This window comes from Orussus abietinus, unplaced genomic scaffold (assembly GCF_000612105.2).
Source record: "Orussus abietinus isolate OABI.00-Male unplaced genomic scaffold, Oabi_2.0 scaffold176, whole genome shotgun sequence".
Lineage (NCBI taxonomy): Eukaryota > Metazoa > Arthropoda > Insecta > Hymenoptera > Orussidae > Orussus > Orussus abietinus.
Genome location: NW_019394331.1, coordinates 91,126 through 118,663, shown reverse-complemented (window position 1 = coordinate 118,663; position 27,538 = coordinate 91,126). Strand labels below are relative to the sequence as shown.

The following is a 27,538-nucleotide window of genomic DNA, read 5'->3' as shown; positions in this document are numbered from 1 at the left end:
CATCGTATGTGGGCCACGAGAAAGTCGATGATGACTTTTTACTCGGCTCTTCGTCTCCTTTGTACTCGTAATTGGACGAGCCTGTTCCTTGGCCGGTGCATCGGCTCCGGGGTGCAAGCGCGAGCTTTTTGCTCGAGTCCGACGACAAGTCCTGTCACCCTCCTTACCGACCTGACAGAGACGGTTTTAACTCGTGGGAAAACGATCCTTCTAAACAGGAGGATCGACCTCGGGATACTGTTCACTCCTAACAATTCCGATTACTCGTCTTATTTCACCATCTCCAAATAACTAGACTCCATAATCGATGTTTTTTTTTCTCTACAACATCTGAGATAAAACCTAACCAATAATTGGGTAGCATATGGAACGATTTTTAATTTTTTACGAAAGGCGAGGTTTATCCGAATACTGAGCACAATGCGGAACCATTTTTATCTTTTTATGAAGATCGACGTTTTGGACGTGAAGTTTCAAAGTAGATATGAGCAATAGAAACAGATTGAAGGAAAATTGCGATATTCGGTTTTGGATGGTAAAAAATTATCCTTCTAAACAGGAGGATCGACCTCGAGATACTGTTCACTCCTAACAATTCCGATTACTCGTCTTATTTCACCGTCTCCAAATAACTAGACTCCATAATCGTTTTCTTTTTTCTCTTCAACATCTTCGCAGATAAAACCTAACCAATAATCATTGGGCACAACGTGGAACAATTTTTATTTTTTTTACGAAAGGTGATGCTTATCCGAATACTGAGCACGATGCGGAACCATTTTTATCATTTTATGAAGATCGACGTTTTGGATATATTACGATATGAACAATAGAAACAGATTGAAGGAAATTTGCGATATTCGGTTTTAGATGGTAAAAAATGATCCTTCTAAACAGGAGGATCGACCTCGGGATACTGTTCACTCCTAACAATTCCGATTACTCGTCTTAATTCACCATCTCCAAATAACTAGACTCCATAATCGATTTTTTTTTCTCTTCAACATGTTCCGAAATAAAACCTAACCAATAATCATTGGACACAACGTGGAACGATTTTTATTTTTTTTTACGAAAAGCGACGTTTTGAACATGAAATTTCGAAGTAAATGTACTGTACTCCATATTCAATGTTTTTTACTCCAACACCTGGTATAAAACCTACCGAACAATAAACCCCATGTGAAACAGTTCTTAATTATTCATGATTGTCATATTTCCCAAAAAGCGACGTTTTGTAAAGTGCATAAATTCGCCATTTCGAAGTGGAATTTCGAAGTAAAGACACGAAGAAAAGGAGCAAGTTGAAAGAAACTACAATGCTTCTGTTCTGGAAAAGGAATCCTTCTAAACAAGAAACTTTTACCGCAAATCACAAGAGCAGTTCCCAACAATTTCAACTAGTCACCTAATTCCATCACCGAACAACCTCACAAGATTACAATAAAAATATCAACACCTCCTGGAAAGACAAATCAAAAGAAATCAAGCTTCCAGGTATCACGTAAAACAATTTCCAGTGGCACTTCGAACGGATTGCTTTTTTTTCTTTTTCTTTTTGTAGGGTCGTTTTGGGAGGATCTGCCGTCTCGAAGTGTAATTTCACGGTGGAAATAAGAAGAAGAGGATCGACGGAAAGGGAGTCGTCACACGATTCGCTGGCCACCTACGAAGGGCTCCACGTCGAAGGCATCATCACCTCCCAGGGGAAGAACGAGAAAAGGAAGAACACCTTCGTGGAAGGTCCAGGAACGAAGGGGAAAAAAAGGGAGTCGAAGGATCAGAGGGGATCTTTTTCCCGGGATACTTCGGGGAGGGGAGGCTGCGGTTTTGCAGAGATTCGCGGGTACTTTCTTGCCCACGCCCTCCGGTTACGCTCCGATGGGGTCCAGGACACTCCATCTTCAGGGTTGCGTGCCTGGGGTCACGGATTCTCTCTGATCGGCAAATTGGCCAACTATTCCGTGCCCTGAAGAGCCACATTCTTAATCGCCGCAAAAGTCAACGTCTCGGGAAAATCGAGGCTGGTTATCAAACTTTAACAATCATCAAATTCGATCCTCTACATAAGCCCCCGATTGATGCGATATTGGTATAATCACAACCGTAAAAAATGCAGGTCTTAAGGTGAAGTGAAACCCCCTTCAAATCAGTCGATTCGAATACAACACTTTTTTTTAAAGGCATTAGACCGAACTATCCGAAACTTTGGCACATCACTCCTGATCATCTAAGAATTGTCCTGACACATTGAAAATTTGGATTTTTCAACAAAATTTTTTAACTCAGCCCAGACAAGAACCAAAATGGCGTCGAGCTCTTATATTTCGATCAATATACAATTATCGAAGGCTCTAATATAAGAAACTAAAGGGTTAGGACAATTTTACGAGAATTTAGAACACTCTGGTAATCGATAAACTCGCATTTCAACGGGATAAAGGCAAAAAAAGTGTTGTATGCGCTTCTATGCTAAAACGATGAGAATACGAGGTCTCGGAGTGAAAATTTAATTGACCTGGACATCACAGATGGCGCAGGGGGTCCCTCTGCAGGTCAATTAGGGCCCCAAAAAGCACGAATCCAGAGGATTTCTGGAGTTTTACTTCGATTTCTTGATATATATTGTACGAAAACGACAGGTGGAGTATGCCATTTGGTGCAATATCCGATATAATTCGACCCAGCTGTCGATATAAAAACGAACGTCGGCAACGTAGGCATTTAGAAAAATCTTCTTTATCGACGTCGATCAAGTTCCTCGACGTGTTTCACTTCACCTTAAAGCTATCTTATTATAAAATAAATTTACGGATAGGATGTATTCGTTTAGACCCTTCCAGAGGAATGATAAGGCTATCAAAATCGAATTAAATCAATACGGGATGACAAATACTATTTTAAATACGCAACTATACGTTGTTTAACCCGAAACCGTGAAAAACAAAATATTGCTGCAAACGGAATATTATTTAACTCTTCCAGAATGACATTCGAACATTCATAACAAACATGTGGTTTAATCCTTCTTAAGTAGGAATATTAGAGGGAATTGATCAGATAATTCGAAATTACTTAAAACTGTATTGAAACAAGAATCTATTACAAATTCATCCTTGGAAAGGATATTGTTTAATCCTTGAAGAGTAATAACGTTATGGTGAACTGATCAGATAATAAGGAATTAATTAAATCCCAAGGATACTCAAGAAACAAATATTCCATTAAAAATACACCCGTGAAGAGGATATTGTTCCCTTTCAGATAACGCTTATGCGAATTGATCAGATAATCAGGAATTAATTAAATCTCGAGAATACTCAAAAAACAAATATCCCATGAAAAATACATCCGCGTAGAGGATATTGTTTAACCCTTGAAGAGTAGTGGCGGTGTAGTCCGATTGTATCACTACCCGGAAACTAGGCGCCCTAATCAGTGTAATGCACCGTCACTTTAATTACGCGACTGACTACGCGGTTATGGTACATAGGACGAGGGATTCTGATTGTACGAAGATACCTGGCCGGTGATGACCGAGGTGTTTTTCTTGGATTAGGTAACAGTATAGTCCCAGCGGAAGCATGTGGCATAATTCGTGGTGATAACCCATAAGGTACTCTCGACTCCGCTTACCCGAGGGTTAACGCACAAAACATACACAGCTTCGTTCGGTATCGGATTCCTGAAAGGTAGGTTCATAGCTAACGGTGTGAGAAATCACTGTAATAGATACATCAGTCCGCAAGTAGCCGCACTTTGTCAAGCCTTCCGCCAATCAAGACCAAAGCTGCAACCGGCGCCATCTTTTTTATCCACCACGTCCCTTACACCCGTATTTTTTGTTTTATTATTAAAGCACGATAGAATTTCTCTCTAAATTTTAGCAAAAACAAAAAACAAAATTGTTCTTCAACTACAGGTACTTCTCATCTCTCCCGATTTACGAATACCTTCAGCCGAATTTATATTTTAAGGTATTACTTCCCTAAATGCACTTTTCTTACCATTTTTTTCAGACTTTTTCAGGGTATTGTTTAGATTTTTATCTACAAAACAAGCCCATTCAGAACAAAATCGTCTATCTAGATAGGAAGATTATCGAATTTGAATATTGCTTATTTTGCAGCATGTCTCCGTATGTAACACGTATATAATAGGACGCTGCGTTACATTTTCAATTTTTACGGTGAAACGACTCTTACCATTTTTTCCGAAAATCGTGACAATATAAAGGAATATGTGTTAGTTAATATTGAAAAAAAATGGAATTTTTTGTCCATCGGGAAACGGAGACAGGGCTATCAGAAAAATTCCGAATTTTTTTGCACGTCGCAGAGAGTGGGGCGGGCGGCTCAGATGTGGCAACCATGTTCGCGGCAGCAGATGTAACCGCCCGCGTATTTGACAAAATTTTTCACTGTAGGGACTACTGATGCTCCAAACAACGCTGCCACATCTCTGCGCGCCAACCTACGCTTGCGCTGGTCTATCCGTTCACGGAATACATGTGTGCGTAGACGGCCAAGATGTACAGGCACGGACAAAAAGTTCGCTTTGAGGTATAGGAGGAACTCAATGGTCGATACATCCCCGAACGCGTCAACTTTTGAGTCCGATTACTAGGGTAGTAATACCTTAAGTTTCACGCCGTCAACTTCGCGGAATCTTCTTATCCGATTTTTTATCTTAAATTGTGTGCGGCAGAGATGACGAATTCTCGATTTAGATGTATTTATAAAACGAAAAGGAGTAAGACATTAATTGGAATGATTAAAAAGGATAATAATTATGAATTTATATTCAGGTAACTTCGGTGAAATGTGCATGATCATATGTATTTTATATGAGAGCGTGATAGAGAGGAGATGGACGTCTCTAACCGTGATTAGGAGCGATTTATCGATATTGGGGTTTAGATCGATAGGCATTTTCTAGGGGGAAGAAGGGGGGGGGGGGCGAAAAGTCCTTTAAATCCCGCAAATCGACACGTCCCACTTTCAGACGAGCTCATCTTCGATCGGCTCGGTTTCTTTTCTTGGGGCATTATCTCTTCGTTTTCTTCCTTTTTTCCTCGACGTCTTCTTTTCCTTTTCTGGACCTGTTGCTCGGAAGGAAAAGGAGGGACGGGTCTCTCTCGACACATCGAACTCGACATGGCCGTGCCTTACTTTCGAAGATACTTTCCCTGGGGAGGTTCGACGGTTCGACCTGTGCCTTTCTTAATGAAACTTTGATAAGGACCACTCTATGTCAACGGCATAATCGAATCGTTCGATAAGTGTCCCCGCTCCTACGAAAACATTCCCCGAAAAATTCATTTCAATTCGATGGTTACTTCCAGGCCAAGAAAGCCGAACTTTCTACTCGAATGTTTTACCGAAAGGAGTAGATAAGGATAAGTACCGACATTTATCAGAAGGTGTAGATAGAATTAATTTTGGTAAACGGATTATCAGGTAAACGAATTGTCTGTCGTGCTAGAATTAAATTCCAAGCGGTGGAATGAACTGTACAGTTTAAAGAGAAAATGATTAAAAGTACATGACACCCTGGTTACTAAAATCTAACCAGAAAAATTACAGATTACAGTAATTATCACGTGTCAGTTGAATTTATTTTAACAAGTAAATGAATTATCAGAGATATTCGATAATCTTTCAGTATTCTATATTAAAATTTTACATGTAATTACATACGTTGAAACGCACGAGAAAATGTCCCTACGTGACATTCACTGTAAAAATACTTTGAAAATTACTCGTACAATGCCACGTTTAGATCCTACATGCAATGAAAAACATATTCATTGAACCGGAGAAATATTTCTTTGAATAGTACCAAAGAAACGTTTTGTTGATTCACAGAATAATTATTTGACTGAAATAAAATCAAAATAAATGGAATGCGACGTTTCTTTGGAATTGCGGCAACTTATTTGAGCGAAATAATTATTCTTCGAATTACAAAATATATTTCTATGGTTCAATAAATTTTTATCTAACGTGGAGGCACGTTCGAAGAAGTCTAAACATGTAACAGCTAGAAATATGTGACACACTCGTTACGAGGTTTGACAGTACATGCTATAAATGATAAAGGTAATTATTGCAGCGTCTCTGTTGAATAATTTTGAACGATTAAATTACGATTACTGGGGACACGAATAATAATTTGAGAAAACGCCATGCTTAGATTGCACGTGGAGGCACGCACGTCGGAGTGTAAAGGAAAACGGTCAATGACTAGAGGTACGTGACACTATTTGCTAGAAGTTAGCACGTACGCGCTATCGACGCAGCGCACAGATGGGCAGCGCATGGAAAGGCGCGCGTGAGTACTTCCTGAAAGGAATTCCCGATGCATTCTAAAGTGCATTAAAGACGAGCGATTCGTTTTCCCAGGCGCGGCCCGAGCACGGTCAAAGCCGCAGTAAAGGACGTTTTCCAAAGAAACGGCGAAACGGTTCCAAATGGAGCACGGCGCGAGGCGAGTGCCAAATGGGAATCGACGTTAAGGGAAAAAATGAATTATTGTACAGTTACGCGGTTCATTACGACCGCGTAATCTCGTGTATAAAAAAGCCATCCAGGTGCAACGACCCTAATGGAACTCTTCGCGGAACGAGCAGCGCATGGAACTCCTGGAATTCGCGCCACACTCCATTGTATTTGCAAACAAAAATCCAAAGGACTAAATTGTAACATTTTCTAAGGTCTAAAATATCATTTGCAAGAAAATTCCTCGTCCTAAAGCTTCGATGATTCATCCGGAAAAAATCTTTGGTCAACGACCCTAATGGAACTCTTCGCGGAACGAGCAGCGCACGGAACTACTGGAATTCGCGCCACACTCCATTATATTTGCAAACAAAAATCCAAAGGACTAAATTGTAACATTTTCCAGGTCTAAAAAATCATTCACAAGAAAATTTCTCGTCCTAAAGCTTCCTTAATTCATCCGGAAAAAATCTTTGGTCAACAACCCTGATGGAACTCTTCGCGGAACGAGCAGCACTTGGAATTCCTGGAATTCGCGTCGTACTCCATTGTATTTGCAAACAAAAATCCAAAGGACTAAATTGTAACATTTTCCAGGTCTAAAAAATCATTTGCAAGAAAATTTCTCGTCCTAAAGCTTCCTTAATTCATCCGGAAAAAATCTTTGGTCAACGACCCTGATGGAACTCTTCGCGGAACGAGCAGCGCATGGAACTCCTGGAATTCGCGCCACACTCCATTGTATTTGCAAACAAAAATCCAAAGGACTAAATTGTAACATTTGCCAAGTTTAAAAAATCATTTGCAAGAAAATTTCTCGTCCTACAACTTCCTTGATTCATCTGAAAAAATCATTATTCAACGACCCTATCAAATTGTCAGAATGAGTTACGGGACGTAAATAAAATTCGTTTAAACCACCAACATCAATTTTCCTTCTTCACAAAATAATAGATTCTCGTAACTATATACGATTCAAGCAACAATCCATATTTCTTTCAGTGAACTAATCTTTTTTTTTTCTCGCAATCAGTGCACGTCAACTCGTGTATCATACTTCAAAAATCCCGCGAAAAATCCCTTTGCCAGAAATAGCAGCAAATAAAATTGGCGCCGCCCAGCCTCGACTGAATCGCAGGTAAGCGACGAGGATTTAATTGAAAAAAAAAAAAATTAGAGAAAAAAATTGAAATGGAAAAAAAAATATAAAAATTAAAAACCGAAGTAAACACCCGCAATCTCGCCGGCTCGAGCAGCGGCGAAAGAAGACCGTCCTGGAATGGCTCTCCGCGGCGGTGAATTATGCAACCGAGGTTTTACCGGGTATTATTACCTGGCATTAACCGGCGAGATCTAAGTCACGGTTATGCCCTCGAAAGCAGTACCACCGAGAGCGGTGCCCCCTCCCGGGGGAACGCGGCAAATGAAATCCCGCGGGATAACCGGGCGAATCTCTCGCTTTCACGCCCGCGGTTGCGTTTACGCGAATCCATTGGAATTAATGAAGCCGCCGCGATTCGCCGTCCCGGGGGTCTTCAATTACGAGCGCTCGTCATTTGCGCGTCGCTGCGCCTCTCTTTACGACGCCCTGTAAAACGAGGGGAGGGAACCCTCCCGAGATCGCTCGCCAAGAGCGATCCCCTCGAGCTGCAAGAAGAGGTGAGGAGACTCCCTCGCTCGGCAACGAGCCAGCATCCGGTCGTAAGGACCAACGTCACCGGCTTCGTGATCTCGACAAAGGGCCGCGATTACTGCCCGAGAAGTAATGCCTCTGCAAAGTGGAAAGTAACGCGACGATCCTCCACCACGCTAAAAAGTTACCCTAACGTTGTACGGGGTGCCATGTTACTTCGGTATCCGATTTTCACGGTTAATCCGTCTCGAGTTAAAGTGTAAAGAAGCGAAACTAATGATGACTTTAATGTAAAGAAATTAATGTCAAATAAAAACGAGGGTATTAAGAGATTTTCCCTGAGGAGGAGAGATAATCATTATAGGATTTTTTGAGTTACACCTGCAATCTTCATGATTTATATAGTTTATTGCTGTTTTCTTTGTGTATCTTTTGGTATTACAAATAAATATATTAAATTACGGTATTCCAAAAATGGAAATGGCTTCACTATCCGATTTTCACGGTTAATCCGTCTCGAGTTAAAGTGTAAAGAAGCGAAACTAATGATGACTTTAATGTAAAGAAATTAATGTCAAATAAAAACGAGGGTATTAAGAGATTTTCTCTGAGGAGGAGAGGTAATCATTATAGGATTTTTCGAGCTAGACTTGCTATTTTCGTGAGTTATCTATTTCATTGCTGTTTTCTTTGTGTGTCTTTTGGTTTTACAAATAAATATATTAAATTACGGCATTCCAAAAGTGGAAATGTCTTGAACCTAAAAAATCATCCCACGGGTCTATCTCCTGTTAATGGATTTTGTGAAACGCAAGCGTGGTTTACGCATATTTTTTCGCGAGTGTACCTAAAGTTGGTTTTTCTGCGACACGAGATGTAAATAATCATACTTTTGTTACATAAAATATCACGTGTACTGTTTTGAGAATGCGTTTTACATATATTTTGTAATAAATAAAGCGTGTCCTTAGTTAGGTTACACCGTTTATGAGAGGGTGTGAAAAGGTGAAATTAACATGAAAGAACCAATTATATTAATATTTTTCGATTCCTCGTTACTGTACCTCTGGGTTTATTGTCCGATGTATGCTTTGAAAAATAAATTCTATGCGAGTTAGGGATAATTTTTATGTAACGAAATGGGGAAAAGGAGTCTGGTCCACGTGGGTGGCGGCACGCTTTTGACAACGGTACAGGAGGAAGAATTACGGCGGAGTAATGGCCGGGTAATAGAAAGTAACGCGATGACTGCCCCTCTCTTTGGCGAAGAAAATTGTTCGACAACGGCGGCAAGGAGGAACAAGAAAAGGAGGAGACTTCCCGGCCGCGGGTCGTAAGGACGAGCGTCACTCTAAGTACTCGAGGACGGCAAAGGAGGCGGAGTCCTGCCGTACGTCGAGTAATGGACGGGTAATAGAAAGTAATACGATGACTGCCTGATGGTACCTTTCCTACTGTGCCGAGTCCGTTTAACGATCTAGGTACGGTACATTTAACTGATCGCCTCTTGGCCAGGCTCCCCTGAAAGGGCCCGTTATATCTTTCTGCGTGAAAAGCCTGAAAACTGTCCATCCTGCTCACGCGAAAGGATTCACGCAATTGTAATTTCCGCATAACTAACTCGTGAAAAGAAATGATTTATACGATTTAGTCATGGAAAATGTGTATAACTCGTATGGGATAAACGCGCGAATTTGAAGGGTACTTTTTGCTCACCTCTTCGGGAGTCTTAGGGGAGCCTAACTTATGGGGCAATATGAATATAGGAATTGATGCATGAGGGAGGAATAATTTAAGGGGCCGTATTTCCCATGGGGTTCTTACAAGGCACCGTTATAATTGAACGCTGGTGGAAAATTGTTCATGTGGAGATAAGTTACCTTTTACTCTGCTCGTTGAAATATATCGCAACATATATTCGTTCATTAGAACGACGTACAACTCCGAAACGAAATGACCAATTTTCATCAAATATACTCAGGTAATTCTAAGTAATAATATATTTTATAAGAAATAATAATTATTAAAGCTTATCGAGGAGGAAGTTTAAGGTCGCTGCATCGATGCGTCGATTTCTCGTTGTCGATATTCGTTCATTAGAACGATGTACAACTCCGAAACGAAATGACCAATTTTTATCAAATATACTCAGGTAATTCTAAGTAATAATATATTTTATAAGAAATAATAATTATTAAAGCTTATCGAGAAGGAAGTTTAGGGCCGCTGCATCGATGCGCCGATTTTTCGTTGTCCACCGTTAATATTGTACTCCCTTAATGATTGATCTTTTTTATACCCAAAATCGAATCTGACTGGGCAGAATAATCTCTCTTTCGGGAACTATTTTCACAATGCCAAACTGGGTCACTGTCACGGCCCTGGGCGGTCTGGCAGGCACTTTCTTCCGTTTACGGGTTTTTATTAATGTCACGTGCCGAACAAGGATTGGCCATTCACCTGCACCTGCGGTCATCTTTCATATTCGTTCTTGTCAGGCCGGTTGCTCTTTACGGAGCCTTATGCGCATCCTGGGAGCTTTTTACGATCGCGAAACTGCGCGAACGTGAGGAATTGCCCATTTTTTTTTGTTCTCCCCGTGATCGGTATTTCTGGGCGCCATTAAGAGCGCAATTACGCGGCGGAATGTCTGGATTTGCGAGGATTAACGCACGATGTCAAGGATTCAGGATATCGGCAGGATCGACCATCGCGAGATTTACGACCGCGGTAATCGACCTTTCGTTCCTTCGTTCGTCTGCTGGTACGTTTGACGTCACGTGGAAAAATAAAATCGAAGACTGCCTGATTGCCTCATCGATTAATATTCCACAATGAGCGGCTTGACGGCTGAAGCGAACGAGGAAAGTGCTGCTTCGAGTTCCCGAGAAAAATAAATAATGAAAAAAAAGAAACTAATATTATAGGCACTTTAACACTTATTCGTCTATTCAAATGAAGCGTGGAATGAAGGACATGTCGAAAATATATACGTAATGTACTCCCATACTATAGAACATGTGACTGATATTGTGGAGAGATTTTCTTTATATTTTCAAATGCAGAAAGAAATGAAATATAGATAAGAGATATATAATTTAGAGCGCGGTAAACTAGGTATTACATATTTTTCATAGATTAATAGGTTGCCTATTCTCTCTCATCGAAGTAAGACGAATTTCATGTCGATGGATGTTATTATCAAGACAGAAATTATATGAGAGCGCCGTGCACGAATAATTTGACCATTCCGTGACCGAAGGAAAAAAAACCCATGGAGTCATACGGTAAACTTGACCTGGGCGGATCTGTCTATATTTCTTTTCTTTTTATTAACAAGACCCTGGTAAAAAGTCTTCGAAATAAGTATCTGAAAATCCACGCGGTTTAATCGGAGCCATAATCACGGTCTTCGTATCGATCACTATCGTGATACCTGTCGAACAGGTGCCTGACAAGAGACAGCATAACTGCAGTACTTATAGTATTCTATCTAAAACCCATCACGCTGCAATGCGTCTTGGCAATATAATCTTGAAATGAAAGAAAAAGTAGTGATGAAAGTAAGGAAAACATATAACATAATAAATATTGAAATTAAAATACGGAAGGAATAATCCTAACGTCGAAACATTTCCCACGCTGCCGGTATCGAAAGTAAGCCAGAGAGGTGTTAAGGGAAATAGCCCCCATAAAAAGTATTAAAAATGGCGTAAAATATTTGGAAAAATCGTATAATACGCGAATAAGCATAATAAATAAACGCACAAGCAAAACATATAACATAATAAATATTGAAATTAAAATATGGAAGGAATAATCCTAACGTCGAAACATTTCCCACGCTGCCGGTATCGAAAGTAAGCCAGAGAGGTGTTAAGGGAAATAGCCCCAATAAAAAGTATTAAAAATGACGTAAAATATTTGGAAAAATCTCGCTGCACGCCGATAGGGGATATTCGCGCATTCCTCGAAAATCGCAGCTTTGCGAAAACGGGAGCAACTCGGGGGTTTACGCGGCCTCTAGAAATATCTCGATTCATTTCACGAAACGGGCTCGCCATTCGGTTCTATTTTTATGTGGATCGCCGAGAGGCGATCGGCTTTTCCCCGCCGAGGGAATAATTCAATCGGCGTTTCTGGGTCGACGGTCAACGATCGAAAAATCGAGTTCGGGGCAGTTTCGCTGCATCGGCTGCATGTTCGGCAATTATGCGCTTTACGGAACGATCGGAGCGCTCCCAGTGGGAAGCTCGAAAGTCTGGACCAGAAGGTAGAAGGTAGAAGGTAGAAGGTAGAAGGTAGAAGGTAGAAGGTAGAAGGTAGAAGACAGGAGGTAAAAGGTAGGACCCGGGGAAGGACGAAAGAGAGAAGTGTCCCGAAGAAACGAGTGATCTACTTTCTCCACATAAATATCGCAAAAGCCAAGACTGCTTATGCGAGTCCTGAAGGGAATTGCCAAAGTGGTCCCTCGATCGATGTTAATCACCCATCTGATCGTCATTGATCAGCTGATAGAGACTTCCGTCGATTTCCTTTTGTATTTAATTGTTGAATTGACGTCACCCAGGTTGAGTAACTTGAGATTAGGTTCCCCGGCGCCTCCGCAATAAAAATTCCGATTTTCAAAAAACATCTTAGGTAAACCGAACAATTTTTTGGCGAATATTGACATTTTCAAAGTGTCGGGACATTCCTTATGTGCACATAAATTATATCCTAAAATTTTAGCCACTTTAGTAAATGACCTTAAAACAAAAGTGTCATATTCGAATTGACTGATTTGAATGTTTCACGTCAATTTAATTGTCACAAAAGACAAGACTGATTATGCGAGTCTGTAAAGGCATTGCCGAAGTGGTGCTTCGATCAGTGTTAATTAATGACCCATCTGATCAGCTGATAGAGACGAGCATCGACTTCCTCTTGTTGAATTAACGACACCGAGGTTGAGTAATTTGAGGTTAGGTTCCCTGGCGTCGCAGCATATGGTTGACTTCGGGCAGTAATTGTTTAAAAATTTCTGAAAAATTAGTAAAGGGGTAATGGTACGATTCGTGACTAATGAGCTTGTGTGCGAGTCGTTGGTCTTGCTATCTGACGTTAACCTTTGACCTGGTCGATGGATAATTCGATCCTTCCGCTAGGAATCCAGGCGTTCTTCAGGGATGGTGCTCTGTAGGAGTACCGATACTCTAGGAAGCGGTTCGAAAGGAACGATCGATGGAGATGTTAGGAAAAATCCTAGGATGCTGAAGACGTCAAGAAAAGGTCCCACAACGGTCTTCATGCGAGGACGAAGAGGTCGTCACCCGGGAAGAAAGAGATCCAGAAGGGCAGAGCGTGGGCTTGTTGAGAATGTATACAGAACACTTGGAGAACGCTTGGAGAACGCTTGGAGAACGCTTGGAGAACGCTTGAAGAACACTTGAAGGGCGCTTAGTGATAGCTCGGAAAATACATAAAGAACACTTAGGGAACTCACTGAAAACGGACGCAAGAATAACTGTCTAATAATTGGATAATTTTACGAAAGATAAATTAAATCAATTAATTACGAGGTTCGTAACAATTCTATGCCGAGGAACACCCCAGAAGGAGTTCACGCGGGTCTCGAAGAAAGAAGGAAGAGATCATCAACCAAGAAGGAAGAAATAAGCAGAGACATCCAGGAACCATGACGATAATAACGATAAGAGCTGGTTATAGAACACATGGAGAACACTTGAAAAGCTCAGAAAACCCCCGCAGAGAACAGACGCAGGCATAACGGTCAAAGAATTAGATACTCTTACAAGAGAAAAATGAAGACAATTGATTACGAGGTTCGGAACGGAATTCGTGGATGCTAAAGAACACCCAGAAATATTCCGCGCGGACCTTGAAGTGGAAACAAAAGAAATCATATACTAAGAAGAAGTAAGTCGGGTAATGCAGACCTCGTGACGAGTATACGAAGAACCATAAGAGAAGGCTATAGGACACTCGGAGAAACACATAAAGTACACGAAGAACGCATGGAGAACACTTGAAAACGCTTAAAGAACCCACAGAGAACGGAAGCTGGAATAACGGTTTACTAATTAGATAATTTTACAAGAGAAAAATTAAAACAATTGATTACGAGGCTTGGAAGAATTCGTGGATGCCGAAGAACGCTCAGGCAGAATGAATGCGAATCTTGAAGAAGAGGTCATTAACCAGGAAGACGCGACGAGCAAGCTGAGGACCGTATGAAGAACGATAAGAACGGGCTACAGAACACTTGGAGAACGATTGGAGAACACTTGGAGAACGCTTGAAGAACGCATGGAGAACACGTAGGGGAACGCATGAGTAACGGTCAAGCCAACGGATAGTTATGGAGCGAGCTATTCGATTGGCTTACGACTTGCTCGCGGAATTCGCGCCGTATGTCCTAAGAGTAACAAGTAGAGCCAACGGAAGTCCATCCGGAAGTCGAGTGGACCTCCATGTTCCTAACCTCCGTTCGCTTGACCCATAAAATGACTCACGTTTCAAAAGATCAACCCCGCGACAAACATTCCTTTCCCAGTCGATTTAAAACGAAGATATCTGAAGAGTATAAAAAAAATTAAAAAATATTATTAAACATCGGGGTAAAGATAAGCCCATGAATTGGAGTAATCATATAATAAAAATGGAATAAAATCATGAGGTAGAACGTAAACTCCCTGAAATTATCTACCCATGAAATGTACACTGAGAAAAAAATTTGTTTAAATCGACATCAATATTTCTTCCGAACAAAATAGATATTTCTTGCGATTATATATGATTCGGGCGACAATATATATATTTTTTATTTCTTCTTATTTTTACAGCTGTAAAAATGGTGGACTACATCGAGGTAGCTATTCACGAAATTCAGCTATAAACAAAAAAAATGGCTCTTTTGGTGGAAAACCGGGATCGCTGAACGGGTTAACGAACCGTAACTCCGAAGTCTCTGAAATCGAAGGGTGGTAAAAATCGACAACGTAGACCGACACGGTAAAATCATTAGATGTGCTACGCTCTCTCGACGCACGTCAGACGCACCGACAGCTGGAGGTTTACGTAATGCTTAGGAAGGAGAGGGAAGAGAGGAGGAAAAAGAAAGGGAAAAAAAGGAGAAGAAAGCAGAGGAGCTCTCTCGTGGTCCGTGGAGAGTTTCCCGCCGGCAAGAAAATCTTCGATCTCGTTCCGAGGGGCGACGTAATGGTTTTCGTAATTCCCGCCTGCATGATGGCGGCGAACTGCGGACGCCTTAAGTAATTGATAGCCTCGTCTAAATGCCGATACGCATTATAAGAGAAATTCTGCGTCAAAGCGTGTGCAGAATCACATTTTTACTGAGTTTATCTTAGATGTGCCCAGTTCTCTTGATACCCTTCAAAGTTTACATAATAAACTAACCGAGACTTTCATAAAAGTATTTCTACAGAGACGCAATTTCATAAAGAAGATTGAATAAAGTTAAATTAACCTTCAATAGGAAAGGTTTTTTCCTCTTTTTAATGCGATATTTAAGGGAAGTCGGTGTTACGATGTTTTCGTAAAGAAATGGTTTGAATAAGATTTCATTAAAAATGGCCGACACTTCTGTGCGCCGATCTCGGAAAGTAGGGAGAAACCGAGTAAACGGGATTAACATATACATCCGCATTAATACAGGAAATCCGTATATTATATTTCGCTGTCAAGATCCTTCCCAGACTTTCTCAGCAACTCTGCCGTTTGCTATCTGCCACACTTTTTATTTCCGCGCGGGCGGTGTGATTAGAAGAGGTGTTTGTAGTCAGTAATGGGATAATTGGACGTGCGAAAGGCAGCCCGCTGCATTTTCATGCACCTCTGGTTATGCAGGCATTATCGCAAAATGCAGTTTCGCACACTCGAGCTCGAATCGTTTGCAGCAGGGTGCGATTTTCCACGTTAGTCCCGTGATGGCTTTACGACTGAAATTACCACGCACTACAAATATGGCGGCGGCCCAGATTAAAATACAATAGGTGAACTTGCCGCCATTCATGAAATATTCAATTTTCCCAATGAAACAGGCTACGCATAAATTACCTAGAGCTTTTGTGCTCATTTCATTTTCATTTAGTCCTAATTTCTTTATAACGAGACCACTTGCACGCATATTTTCTTGCCAGAAGTAATATACATTCATTTTGGTGTAATACTTGTTCTTCGACAGTTCTTAGACTTTTTTTTATAGACATCGCGAGGAATAACCGAACGTTAATGAAAACTCGTTCTTTGAATTAATAACGATAATGGCATTAACGCCGAGTTGAACGTCACTCGCACACTCTTACACATATTTTCTTGTATAATAAGTTATTATAGAAACATTATGCAAATATCGAAGCGGTTAACGTCAATTACATATCTGTACTCAATGTCTACTTAGAATTAAATTTCGCTTGCCATTAAATTAAGGAACATCGAACAATATTGAATTAAGCATATACGATTTGAACTTCGCGCGTGTTTTTAGTTTTTATTCGAGGCGAATTATTCTTTGAATTAGCAAAATATTCCTTAGGTCCAATGAATTCTTTTTTTCTCGGTGCATAAGGCTTATTAATTGTTAGACCAAAAAACCACATTCCTGTTTGGAGATTTTTACAAAATTACGCTCGGCTTTCCAGCTAGTCGAAGTCGCTGATACGACCTAACGGCAAAACGTTACTTGGAGACTTGTAATAACAGGGATTTACGAATGACCCATGCAGTTTCTCGTTTCTGGCTCCATTCAATGGCGACCATGCCTCGCGAAACCCATGAAATTCGCGAACGAGCGACCGAGCGAACGGCGAGACATTAATCGACCCTATCAATTCCAATTTCGTTCCGATCGCGCCGATTAATCGCCGCAGAATCCGAATCCGTGGGATTGATTTCACCGAAGAGAAGCTCGAGCTCTCGCCGAGCTAATCGCTGATAATTAATTGATACAGTGAAATCGAGAAATTATAAGAGACCAATTATACGTCTATCGGTCTATCTAAGGTGCTCTTGAACGCAGATAATCGACATTTCTCCCTTGAATTTCAGATTGGCCGACTAGGAGATTTATTAGAAATTCCCCGGAATTTCCACGTCTCGTACGTTTCCGAGGTAATACGAATAAGTCGTACCGCAATTATCGCGTGTGGTCGCAAAGTGCTCCTCGGTGCTCACAAGTTCACGGAGAGGAGCGCTTGGAAAAATGATTGCAGAAATTATTCACGGCAAACTTTCTCTCTCTCTCTCTCTCTCTCTCTCTGCGTGTTTCCGGCGTGTCGTAAACATTAAGCATTTTCGCGACAATTTTACAGCTTCTGATTTTTCCCCGTGAAATATCGCGATCTTAAAATTCATCCGCTTGATTTAAGGTGGTATGAAAATCTCAAACCAATCAACTCAAGAAGGACACTTTTCTTCAAAGGATTCTACCAAATAGCTGAAAATTTCACCGCGTAAATCGTGAGAACCTGAAGAACGTTCCGGCACTATCAAAATATCGATTTTCAATCGGAATACCCTTCAAAAGAGGTATCATATTCGAATCGACTGATTTGAAGGTTTCACACCACCTTCAATCCAAGCACAAGTTCCTTCGAGTAGAAAGGAAATATCGTAGCACGTTTTTAAAATGTCCATTTTCACAAAAAAAAAAGTTTAGACTAAAAGAAACATTTTTTGTTGTTAAAAATCAACATTTTGAAACAATCGGGACATTCGTTAGATGCTCACGAATTATGTGCTAAAATTGACGCCAGTTCGGTGAAATACCCTTTAAAAAAAGTGTAATATTCGGATCGACTGATTTGAAGGTTTCACACCACCTTCAATCCAAGCACAAGTTCCTTCGAGTAGAAAGGAAATATCAAAGCACGTTATTAAAATGTCCATTTTCACAAAAAAAAAAGTTTAGACTAAAAGAAACATTTTTTTTGTTAAAAATCAACATTTTGAAACAATCGGGACATTCCTTAGATGCTCACGAATTATGTGCTAAAATTTAAGCTAGTTCGGTGAAATACCCTTTAAAAAAAGTGTAATATTCGGATCGACTGATTTGAAGGTTTCACGTCATCTTAAATCCAAACGCAAGTCCATTCGAAGTAGAAGGAAGGATTAAAGCGCGTTGTTTCCTTCGAAAATAAATTCGATCATACCCGAGCCCAGCCTTTGGGAACCCGAAGAGACCAAAAGAAAGCTTCCAGCTTCCACCGCCCGAAGCGCGGAGTGAAAGCTCCTCTTCTCTCCCGAAGCCAGTTTACAAAGACGTGGACCGAGACGTCGTTAAGCCTCGGTATCGACGACCTCCCCGTGGAATTACGACAGCAAATTGGCACGCACCGTCTTATTTATCTCACGAGCTCCTCGTCGGTGCAACCGTGAGATCCCGATGACGGGTGCATCTCCCAGGCGGGTTATCTCTTGAGTTATGAGATGCGAGTTATGGGCCGTGACACCGTAGATACGGCTCGTCGTCGATCAACGTCTCTATCTAAATCCAACCGGGTTCAAGAAATATCCACAGAAGAAAATCCTCCCCAAACAATGGGTCGATCAGTCCCTAATGAGAAAAAAATTCCAGTCGGCATTGAACTCCCTTCGCTGATGATCCACCGTCGAAATCTCTTTTCAGCGGCCACTGCGGCCGTGAGTGCAGCCAAGCCTCTACCGCGACGTAACAACTTTCTTCCCATCCGCAGGAATCCGCGGACTCTTTTTGGCCGCCAACCAAGGCCAAGCTCGGCATTTATTTTCAGCGAATATGCAGATACGCCGGGCTCGGCCCTCTCCTTTTTCCGCTCTCCCGACTCGCATTATGGCGATGTTTCTTTGCCCGGCGGAGAGAAAGTGTGCGTTTCGCACGCGAACTCGCGCCATCGGTCCACGGCCCGAGGGGCCGTCATCCGAGCGAGAGATTCGCGCTTCGGCCGAGCGCGAGTTCGCACGTGCGAACAAGCGAGTCGTAAAGGCACGCTCGTAACGCGCCGACGGGGAATGCCACGACCTTAAGTTCATCGACTTAATTTAAGGCGTTGTAAAACCCTTCGATTCGAATAAGCCACTTTTCTTGAAGAATAATTCGCTAAATCGGCTGAAATTTTATCACGTAACTCGTGAATACCCAAGGAATGTCTCGCTACTCAAAATTTCGATTTTCGAAAAAAAGTTGTTCGGTTTAACCTAAACATTTTTATAAATCAAGTTTTAATGCAATAAAAATATTCCTGAGGTGAAATATCCTTTTAAAAAAATGTCTTCCTCGAATCGACTGGTTTGAGGGTCTCACGTAACCTCAAATTGGAATGTAAATTTATATGATTTGAAGAAAAATATCAGATCGCGTTATTTCACCATTTATAGATTAAAAATAATTTCGGTCATACTCGATCCTTTGGGAATTCCAAGAAACCAAAAGAAAGCTCTTTCGAGGGGCCTGTTTTCCGAGCGAGAGATTCACACGTGCGAACAAATGAGTCGTAAAATCGTCGTAAAGGCGCACACGCAACTCGGCGACGGACCGAAAGTCCTAGGTTTCCTCGAACAGGTCGTCAAGAGATGGACGCAGGATATACGTGTCGGGCACATGTATCTTACGTCGGTGAAAGAGCCGCGAGAAGACCCGGAAACCTTAAGGCGATTTGCAAATTGACGACGGCCGATTTCTAATGGACGTCTACAGAGAGCGGCTCTTCCGATGAAAAGAGAGCGGATTACGGAGAGAGCGTACATGAAACGTCAAGATTTTGCATTTTTATAAGATTAAATAAAGAACCATTTTACCATATCTACGTCAATATGAATGTTCAATAAACTCTAAATGTATTTCTCAAATAACTGCAGTTTTTACACATGAACGTAATCAACCAAAAATAACAAACCAAGTGATCGCCGTCTTCGTTTAATTCTTGAATCCACAAATAGCGACCGATTAGAAATTTTGATTAGGATCTGAGAGTGAGGTATTTTTAGTAGCGAAAGGAATAGATGTCAAGAGATAAATCTGTAATAGATTCTACGCCATCAGACGCTTGACTCGTTCAGCTCGTTTGTCGGCGAATAATTTATTGTAATGTAAGACTACATTGAGGATTGCGCCAGTAGTTTCGATATAAAGTCGTTACCAAGATGTCTAAGGTTCTACCCCAGTCGTGTGATTTTTAAATACTATTAGATTCAACTTTAGACGTAGTTACGTTGATAGTACAATTTACGTTGCGTCATATTCAATATTAACTGCGAAAATTATACATGTAGAACCTTATAACAGCAAGGAGGTGATAAGCGATAAAACGTACTCACCTGACTTTGCCCAACACGGTACGATGCTGGATCCACGTCCACCGTCAGCAACATATCCTCGACAGCGCGACGTTCGTCAGCAACAGGGCTTCCAGGACGCGCGTTGCTATCGCTTGATAGTAATCCAAAACGCCTCCGGAACTCACCAAGAGGCATTAACTTTGGAAAGCCAACCTTGTGTAGTCTGACTGCGTGCACGATCTCACTTCCACGAATCTAAAACAGGATGGTTAGCTTTAGATTGATCGCGGTAGTCCTTTATCTACTTTCAAACGCAAGGATCATGTCGAGATTCTTGATAGCTTCGGATATCAGAAAGCGTGGTTGGATCAAACTTTGCGTCACGGTGTTCATGAGAGAAGTCTGAATTAATGAAAAAGGAACCTCACTTACTTGGGACCGCAGAAGAGGAACGTTGATGATGTTGTCTTCACATTGGTTCGATTTAACTGACAAAATGCTCTTATTCTCGGTGTACCCCGCGTTATGCTGTGGCAGGAGACAGTGTATGAATTTTACCCGTGTCCTCCTTAGGGTCTCTACAAGGCCATCCTGGAAACAAGGAAAAAAAAAATACTCTTAGAAAAACTCACAACTTAAGGTGATGAGAAAATGGCGTCAGAGAATTCTCATTTATGAAACTTTTCTCCGAACTGGGTGTACCGAATCGTTTCAGACTCTACCACGTGGACGTGGAGGCCCTAAGAAAGGTCCTGACACTTGTGCCATTTTAATCATTAATAAATTTGTTTATATACAGTTTTTTCTTAATTTGGGTACAACATGAAATGTATTAGGTATCGGGACCTTCCTTAGGGCTTCCACATTTATGTGGTTAAATTTTAAACGATTTTAAACATCAAGTTCGCAGAAAAGCTTAATGAACGATTAAATCTCAGATACCACTTTCACATCGCCTTAAAAGTATTGATAGAAGTCATATGGTAGCATTTCTTCAACGTCAGTTCAGGCAGACGAGAAATGCGATATTTCATGAAGTTACCCAGCAAAGATTCCGGTACTTACAACAGTGAACTTGACTTGCAAGCAAACGTTTTTTCTCTTGACCGCGGTGAACGTTCTTCTAATACTGGAAGCTCTTCTGAGAGACTGAGATCCCTCCAGACCAGGAACCGAGCCACTCAGTGCTCCAGAAACCCCAGCACCCCGAGCGCACACGAAGAGTCTGCTGACGTCTTCCCTGAAAGAGGAAAGAGTGGTGAACGAATTTCTCCCATTTCGACCTCGATCCGATCATAAAAATAAAAATCACAATTACCTAGTACTTTCTTGCAGGATAATAATAGCACTACGAGCGACAGGATTTTCTCGAGTAGCCTTGAGCCATCCGGTTGCCGTGTACAAGACAGGATTAGTGCCCTGAAGATGTTGCAAGACGAACTGGTTGTTACCGGGAGCCTTCATCAGCAGCATCTGATGATCTGAAACGACAACATGCAGTCTGATCAAATTTTCAATTCTTTTCGGGATTCCCTGGAGAAAGGAACCAGCAAAATGGTCAACATCTCAGAGTGTTACGAGGATACCGTAGGTACGGAGACTCACATAGTACGTCGTAGGAATGCAACGCGTTAACGACCTCCTGAAAAATGCAAGACCCACTTACCCCTTTCATAGAGGGAGAACAAACGGTCGAGGAAGGTCTCATCACTCCCTCCTGGACTGACGGTTTCTTCGTCTAACAACCAAAGGAGACCTTTTCGGTCCCCTTGCCTGCTACTGCTGAGGTCGCTTTGACTTGTCCTCAGCATGGCAGCGCTTTGTGAACCACCACGGTCCATAAAAGACACCATAGCTTGCGGAGACCCGACACCATCCTCGTCATAATCATCTTCATGGTCGATGTCGATACCCTCCTGCACATACCTGAAGACGCAGCAGGATTTCAAAATGATTTACTTAGAAAAGCATCCTCAACTAGTTTTCTAGAAATATTCTAGACGATACCAGACCTGTCTTTAGGTGCGATCAGAGTGGTATGGTGGAACAGAAGTTGCAGGCGTTCTTGCAGGTAATTGTGACAAAGATCTTCGAAAGTTGCTCCGGTTTGTTTTCCGCATGACGCAGGATTCTGGAAACCAGGTGCATCACACAACAGCAGCGAGGAGACCGTATGCAATGATGAAGAGATAGACCTGGAAAATACATGTACCCTTTAATCCATGAATCTAATTCCTAGGAAATGATGATAAATTCCTCGGCTGTATTGAACATTCACTTTTACATTGAAATACCTGTCGGCATCATCAAGCTTAGTTGCTCATAATTTGATCTATCTGCGTCTCGACTAGACTCCAATTGGCACGCTATTTGTTCGCGGCAAATCGATTGAAAAGCTGAAGGCAGTTCACGCTCAACTTAACACAGTCTAGTCCAGCTTAATCTCGATTCAACGTAATCGTTTCTTCGAAGTTATCACGAGCTACCATGAACCTATCTGATCTAGCTTCCCGAAGTAACGATCTAACTATGCGCAAAGAAACAATCAGTCCAAGTACACCCCTTCGTGAATGCACGCCTAATCGCATTATCGTTCAACGAAAGTACGTTTCGTGCGCATTATCTACATAAAAAGTACGCATGATTGTAGACATCCACCTAGAATCTATGCAATAGAATCTGAACCAGCGATTTCCTACACTGAGAAAAATATGTCTTTCATTCGAAGAAAACGATTTCTTTGAATAATCCTCATTTGCATCAAATAACAGGGTTTAGGTAGAAATAACATGTAATTACCCCAAAGAAATATTTCCTTATCATTCAAAGAAGTGTTAATACCCTACGAATTTCTTTAAAGCCAATGCATTTAATTGCAACAAATAACGACGGACTATTCTAGTCGATCTATTGAACGAAATCGTTTCGTAGGTATAAAAGTATATTCAATTTCATTGAACCAAGAAAACAATGTCTGAATAAAAAATGTTCTCTTTCAAGGCAATTATTTCTTTGAATGGAGTTAAAGAAATGAAACATGTAGTTTCGATTTCTTGCGTTAATTTAAGATGTGAAGGTTTCTATCAATACGATGCATCGGAGTTAAACATTCAGGATGCTTGACTGAAGACTATATTTCTTTGATTTTAGGTTAGAATTTCTTTAACTGCAAACAAATAATTTCTTTGAATGAAGAAGAAATTTTCTCAGTGTAGAAGAAAATGCCAAATCGCTGTCAGAGCTGATCAGCCTGGTGCCGACCACTCGATCAAAATTTCAGTGTCCATCGTCACCTGTTGATCAGAGCTGCGACACAGTGGAAGACTTCGGAATACAATCCCACGAGAAGTCCTTCCAAGGCATCCAAACCAGTAACATCTTTGCTCTGCTCGGTAGGACTGGGAGTTCTCAAAGCTGGTCTGGGAGTACTTGGTGTTCCACCACCGCCGTTGCAGGAAAAGACAACCCTGCTGAGCTCTTCAACGGAGGTACCCAAAAGAGTGGCGGCTCTCTCAGCGCACTCCACCCTGGCGAATTGCCATCTACTCTGGGAGCTGGTGCCAGCTTTAACAGCTCCAGCACAGCTGAGGTGGTAAATCCCAGCCAAGGTCAACCAGATCACCTTCTCATCAGCCTCGGGGACGCCGAGGATCTTGAAGGCTGCCACGATGCGATTGAACTCCACCATGGCTCGTTGTTTGTCTTCGTGCTTCTGTAAAGGGGTGACGAAGGGGTTGTTTTCGGCAACGAGGTTGGTCAGGTGAAGCTCCTTCCTCAGGGCACCCTCAGCTCCTGCTAGAAGACGGTACATGGCGTGGAATGTTGGATCTCCGTTCCCACGTCGTCCTATTCTCGACTTCTCCAGGAGCAAGACCTGAAATTAAGAGATAGGGTTGTAGAAATTATAACGAAGCGTCGATCATTAGGATTTATTATTTATTCTTTTAGTCGAACATTTACCTGCAAAGATGCCGAAGCGATTTGCCCAGACTGATCGAAGTCCAAGCTGAACAACTGCGTAAATCGGGTAGCATTGGAATTCATGTGTGATCTGCTATTCCCGAAGGCTTCTAGCACCGTGAAGAGAGCATTCAGCTTCTCAATGGTTAAAATCTGAAAGAAGAGAGACGATTGTCCTGACAATTCTGAAGTATGAAGTACTAATTGCAAGATTGGCAAAGTGCAATGCGACCGGTCTCTTGAATGCCGAGTGGGAAGAAAAAATGAAACGGTTTCCAGGAATCGCATTAAGCCGACAAGGACGAGGTTTATGAGATTCCTCCCAGTCGTTTATGAGATTCCTGCAAACAATATCGAACACTTTCAACAAATTACCAGGTGCTGCCTTTAACCCGACAATTACCTTATTCACAGTTCCCGCTGCGAGAACTAGATAATGTAAAGCGTGTTTGAAATTCGTTGTCTTTCCTGCACCACTTCTTCCAAGAAAAACCAGGGAGTGATCTCGTCTAGTCGCCAACATCCCCCTGTAAGCTGACTGGGCCATGGCATAGATATGTGGAGGCATGTCCTCGCTTTTGCACCCTTTGAACATGTGAACAACCTGTGGAAGAAAAAATTAAATTGAATCACTGCTAATGATTAAAAAATCGAGCGACATAGATCTTCCTTAGGCAAGTGCATCTTTCCAAAGTCTCTAAATCCTAAGGAAAAAATGTAATTAATTTTCCTTATCTCTCAAGAAATTTAAATAAACACGTGAAATTATTTTCAATTCCCTTAGAACATTCCACCAACCTTTTCCGAGTAAATCGCGAGGGGGGCAACTGGATTGACGACAACCATGCTTTCGCCTGCATAAGTATGGATCAAATTATTGGCATATCTTTGCCTCAAGGTATGAAGTACCGAAGACTCGTTCAAAAAGCGAAGTTGAGACAGTTCTTCCGCCTTGTCGAACTGAGGAGGATTTGCCTGCAAACGAAACGAGGATTTTAGTAAATGTTAAGAAATCTTTTGTTGGTGGAGAAAGAGCGATATGTCGGGAGATGTGAATGAGGATAAAAGGATCTCACCTTTTCGACGTCTTCTTCGTCGACTAATAACTCCTCTCCAGATGGAATTAAACGTACTCTCAATTTTCCAGTGTCGGGATCTGCAGGACCGCATCTCGTGGCTGCTGTGAATCCACCTCTGTGCAAAAGCCAGATTCTATCCGATGCCAACCATGCTTGCTCCTGTGCCAAATGTTCCTCAGAACGCGCCTAAATGACAAAAAAGTATAAATTAATCACCCGTCGTACGATTCATTTTCAGACACATGTACAAGTACCCAGAGACGATTAAAACTTATTTGACACACCTTGACAACATTTTCGACCCTGCGGGCATTCGAGTGAACATCAAATCGTCGAATTTTTTTCCCAATATTAATGAGATATAGAATAAAATATATAACCATGAGAACACTCGCAAGGATCATTATTTTTGTAATTATATTTACACTTCCTTCTCTGCTTGTAGTCGAACGCTTCCCTGTGTTAATTGATGCAGCTTATTGTTATAATATTGCCAACTTTATAGACTCTCTTCTTGCATTTACTATCACGAGAAAATCAACCTGTTTACCAAGCTATTCTCTATAAAATGCTTTGAGCGCCTTAGTGCTCCGATAATGTGTAGTGCTGATAATAGAAGACTCAATGAACTTTGTCCCCCCGACCCGATATTCGCGCATCGTCTTGTAAGTATCATGAAATTAAACTGCCACTTTAAAAACTCATCACATGCCTAATTAGCCGTCCCTCGAGAATAATAATCTCCGACCGAATATACTTGAGATTAAAAATTAAAAAAATTAAGGATTTTAAATGGCCTTAACAAGCATTTCCAAATATCGACGCAGATCAAATGCGAGTCGAGTCACCGAATTACGATGATAACGCGTAAGAATTAATTTCATCGTCACGTCGATCGAGAGCATTGCCGAATAATATTTAATTTTCATCACGGTAAGTAAGAGAAAATAAACTAATCTACATTTCTCCACTCGTGATGAATCTCGAGAGTCTTCAAAATGGCCGCCCGGCCCAAGATAATGAAAGGCGCGCTAATTCCGCCGATGCAATTCGCCTTAAATGCAGCGATTGCGACAACCGGCGTACACGGAAACGCGACACCCCAGAAATGAATTAGGAATGAAAAGTCGCCAAGTAATTTGCATCAAGCCTTAACAGCAACGAGAGGCGCCTCTTGAACTCGAGGAGAGACGCGTGTCCACTTGACCGCGCGTGAACTGCGAAATTACGCAAATACCCTCCTCGCCATTCGAGATGTCTTTATTTATTCGAGGCCCGTCGTTAATTCCTCCTTTTATTTTCCCCCGACTTTTTTTCCTATCTTTATAGCGCCCGAAACAACCAAACGGAGCCCAAATTTAACGACTCTGTCCGCGCCGAATCGTCTCGGATGTCTCGTTATACACGCTACTGGAAAATTAACCAGGGAAGCCGTGAAGATTCCATTTTATTACCATTCTTACGACAATTTATTATTACACCGGTACGTACTTTTTCCCATCTTAAAACCCCGTACCAAGACCATTTTTCCCTCATCGAAATTTTCCCTGAAAATATTTCTGCAATAATCTCCGAGTTATATACTCCATTCTTCGGTTTACCTCTCGAGAAAAAAATGTGTAAAAATCCTTTACGTATTTCATTTTTTTTTAATTTTTTTTATGTATATTAGGTACCGAAAGAATCATCGCTCACTTTCTTAAAATATCTCAGAGGTCTCGTTATATACGCTACTGGAAAATTAACCAGAGAAGCCGTGAAGATTCCACTTTATTACCATTCTTACGACAATTTATTATTACACCGGTACGTACTTTTTCCCATCTTAAAACCTCGTACCAAGACCATTTTTCCCTCATCGAAATTTTCCCCGAAAATATTTCTACAATAATCTCCGAGTTATATGCTCCATTCTTCGGTTTACTTGTCGAGAAAAAAATGTGTAAAAATCCTTTGCGCATTTCATTTAAACAAATTTTTTTTATGTATATTAGGTACCGAAAGAATCATCGCTCACTTTCTCAAAATATCTCGGATGTCTCGTTATATATGCTACCGTAAAATAAATCAAAGAAACCATGAAAATT

General features: G+C 41.3%; 1 protein-coding gene across 3 annotated transcripts in view; it reads right to left on the bottom strand.

The window, feature by feature from the left end:
* Window positions 1–27,538, bottom strand: part of LOC105699960 (unconventional myosin-XVIIIa) — a 146,718-nt gene that overhangs the window by 47,949 nt on the left and 71,231 nt on the right. For all 3 annotated transcript variants that reach the window (XM_012425551.2, XM_012425466.2, XM_012425636.2), the window contains 11 exons: window positions 25,449–25,637; window positions 25,171–25,347; window positions 24,776–24,976; window positions 24,373–24,525; window positions 23,706–24,286; window positions 22,425–22,607; window positions 22,079–22,338; window positions 21,731–21,893; window positions 21,478–21,652; window positions 20,845–21,003; window positions 20,452–20,667 (listed from right to left, as the gene is read on the bottom strand). In XM_012425551.2, the coding sequence (XP_012280974.1) occupies window positions 20,452–20,667; window positions 20,845–21,003; window positions 21,478–21,652; window positions 21,731–21,893; window positions 22,079–22,338; window positions 22,425–22,607; window positions 23,706–24,286; window positions 24,373–24,525; window positions 24,776–24,976; window positions 25,171–25,347; window positions 25,449–25,637 (2,457 nt within the window). The remainder of the gene's footprint in view (window positions 1–20,451; window positions 20,668–20,844; window positions 21,004–21,477; window positions 21,653–21,730; window positions 21,894–22,078; window positions 22,339–22,424; window positions 22,608–23,705; window positions 24,287–24,372; window positions 24,526–24,775; window positions 24,977–25,170; window positions 25,348–25,448; window positions 25,638–27,538) is intronic.